General features: G+C 61.1%; 1 protein-coding gene across 1 annotated transcript in view; it reads right to left on the reverse strand.

Annotated features, from left to right (window-relative positions):
• LOC119586532 (zwei Ig domain protein zig-8-like) overlaps positions 1 to 324 on the reverse strand; it is a 130,137-nt gene that overhangs the window by 2,045 nt on the left and 127,768 nt on the right. Inside the window, exon 8 of the mRNA XM_037935286.1 lies at positions 58 to 208. Coding sequence (XP_037791214.1) covers positions 72 to 208 — 137 coding nt within the window. The 3' untranslated portion in view covers positions 58 to 71. The remainder of the gene's footprint in view (positions 1 to 57; positions 209 to 324) is intronic.

A 324-nucleotide genomic window follows, 5' to 3' on the forward strand; every position in this document is an offset into this window, starting at 1 on the left:
TCAACTGAAAACAGCGCCGTGGCTCCTTGCGTGAGCCTGGCGCCCTGCTGTACTGACCAGGGGTGGGCGTGCTAAGACAGGGCGGAGGGGGCGGCGAGGCGAGCGAGGGCGGCCGCCACGAGACACGTCTGCAGGAGATCCCCCGGGGAAGGGCTGACGAAGGCGGCGCCGTTCACGCCCTCCTGTTGCACCGCCGCCCGCAACTCGTCTGTCAGGGCGGGAGGGGGAGGGCCTTGTTTAGTCTCGTGGGCGGGGCAAAAATTATATCTTTACGAAGTGCCATAATAAAACGACTATTAAAAAAAGAGCAAATTCGGAAACACA

The sequence above is a fragment of the Penaeus monodon genome, chromosome 21 (genome assembly GCF_015228065.2).
Source record: "Penaeus monodon isolate SGIC_2016 chromosome 21, NSTDA_Pmon_1, whole genome shotgun sequence".
NCBI lineage: Eukaryota > Metazoa > Arthropoda > Malacostraca > Decapoda > Penaeidae > Penaeus > Penaeus monodon.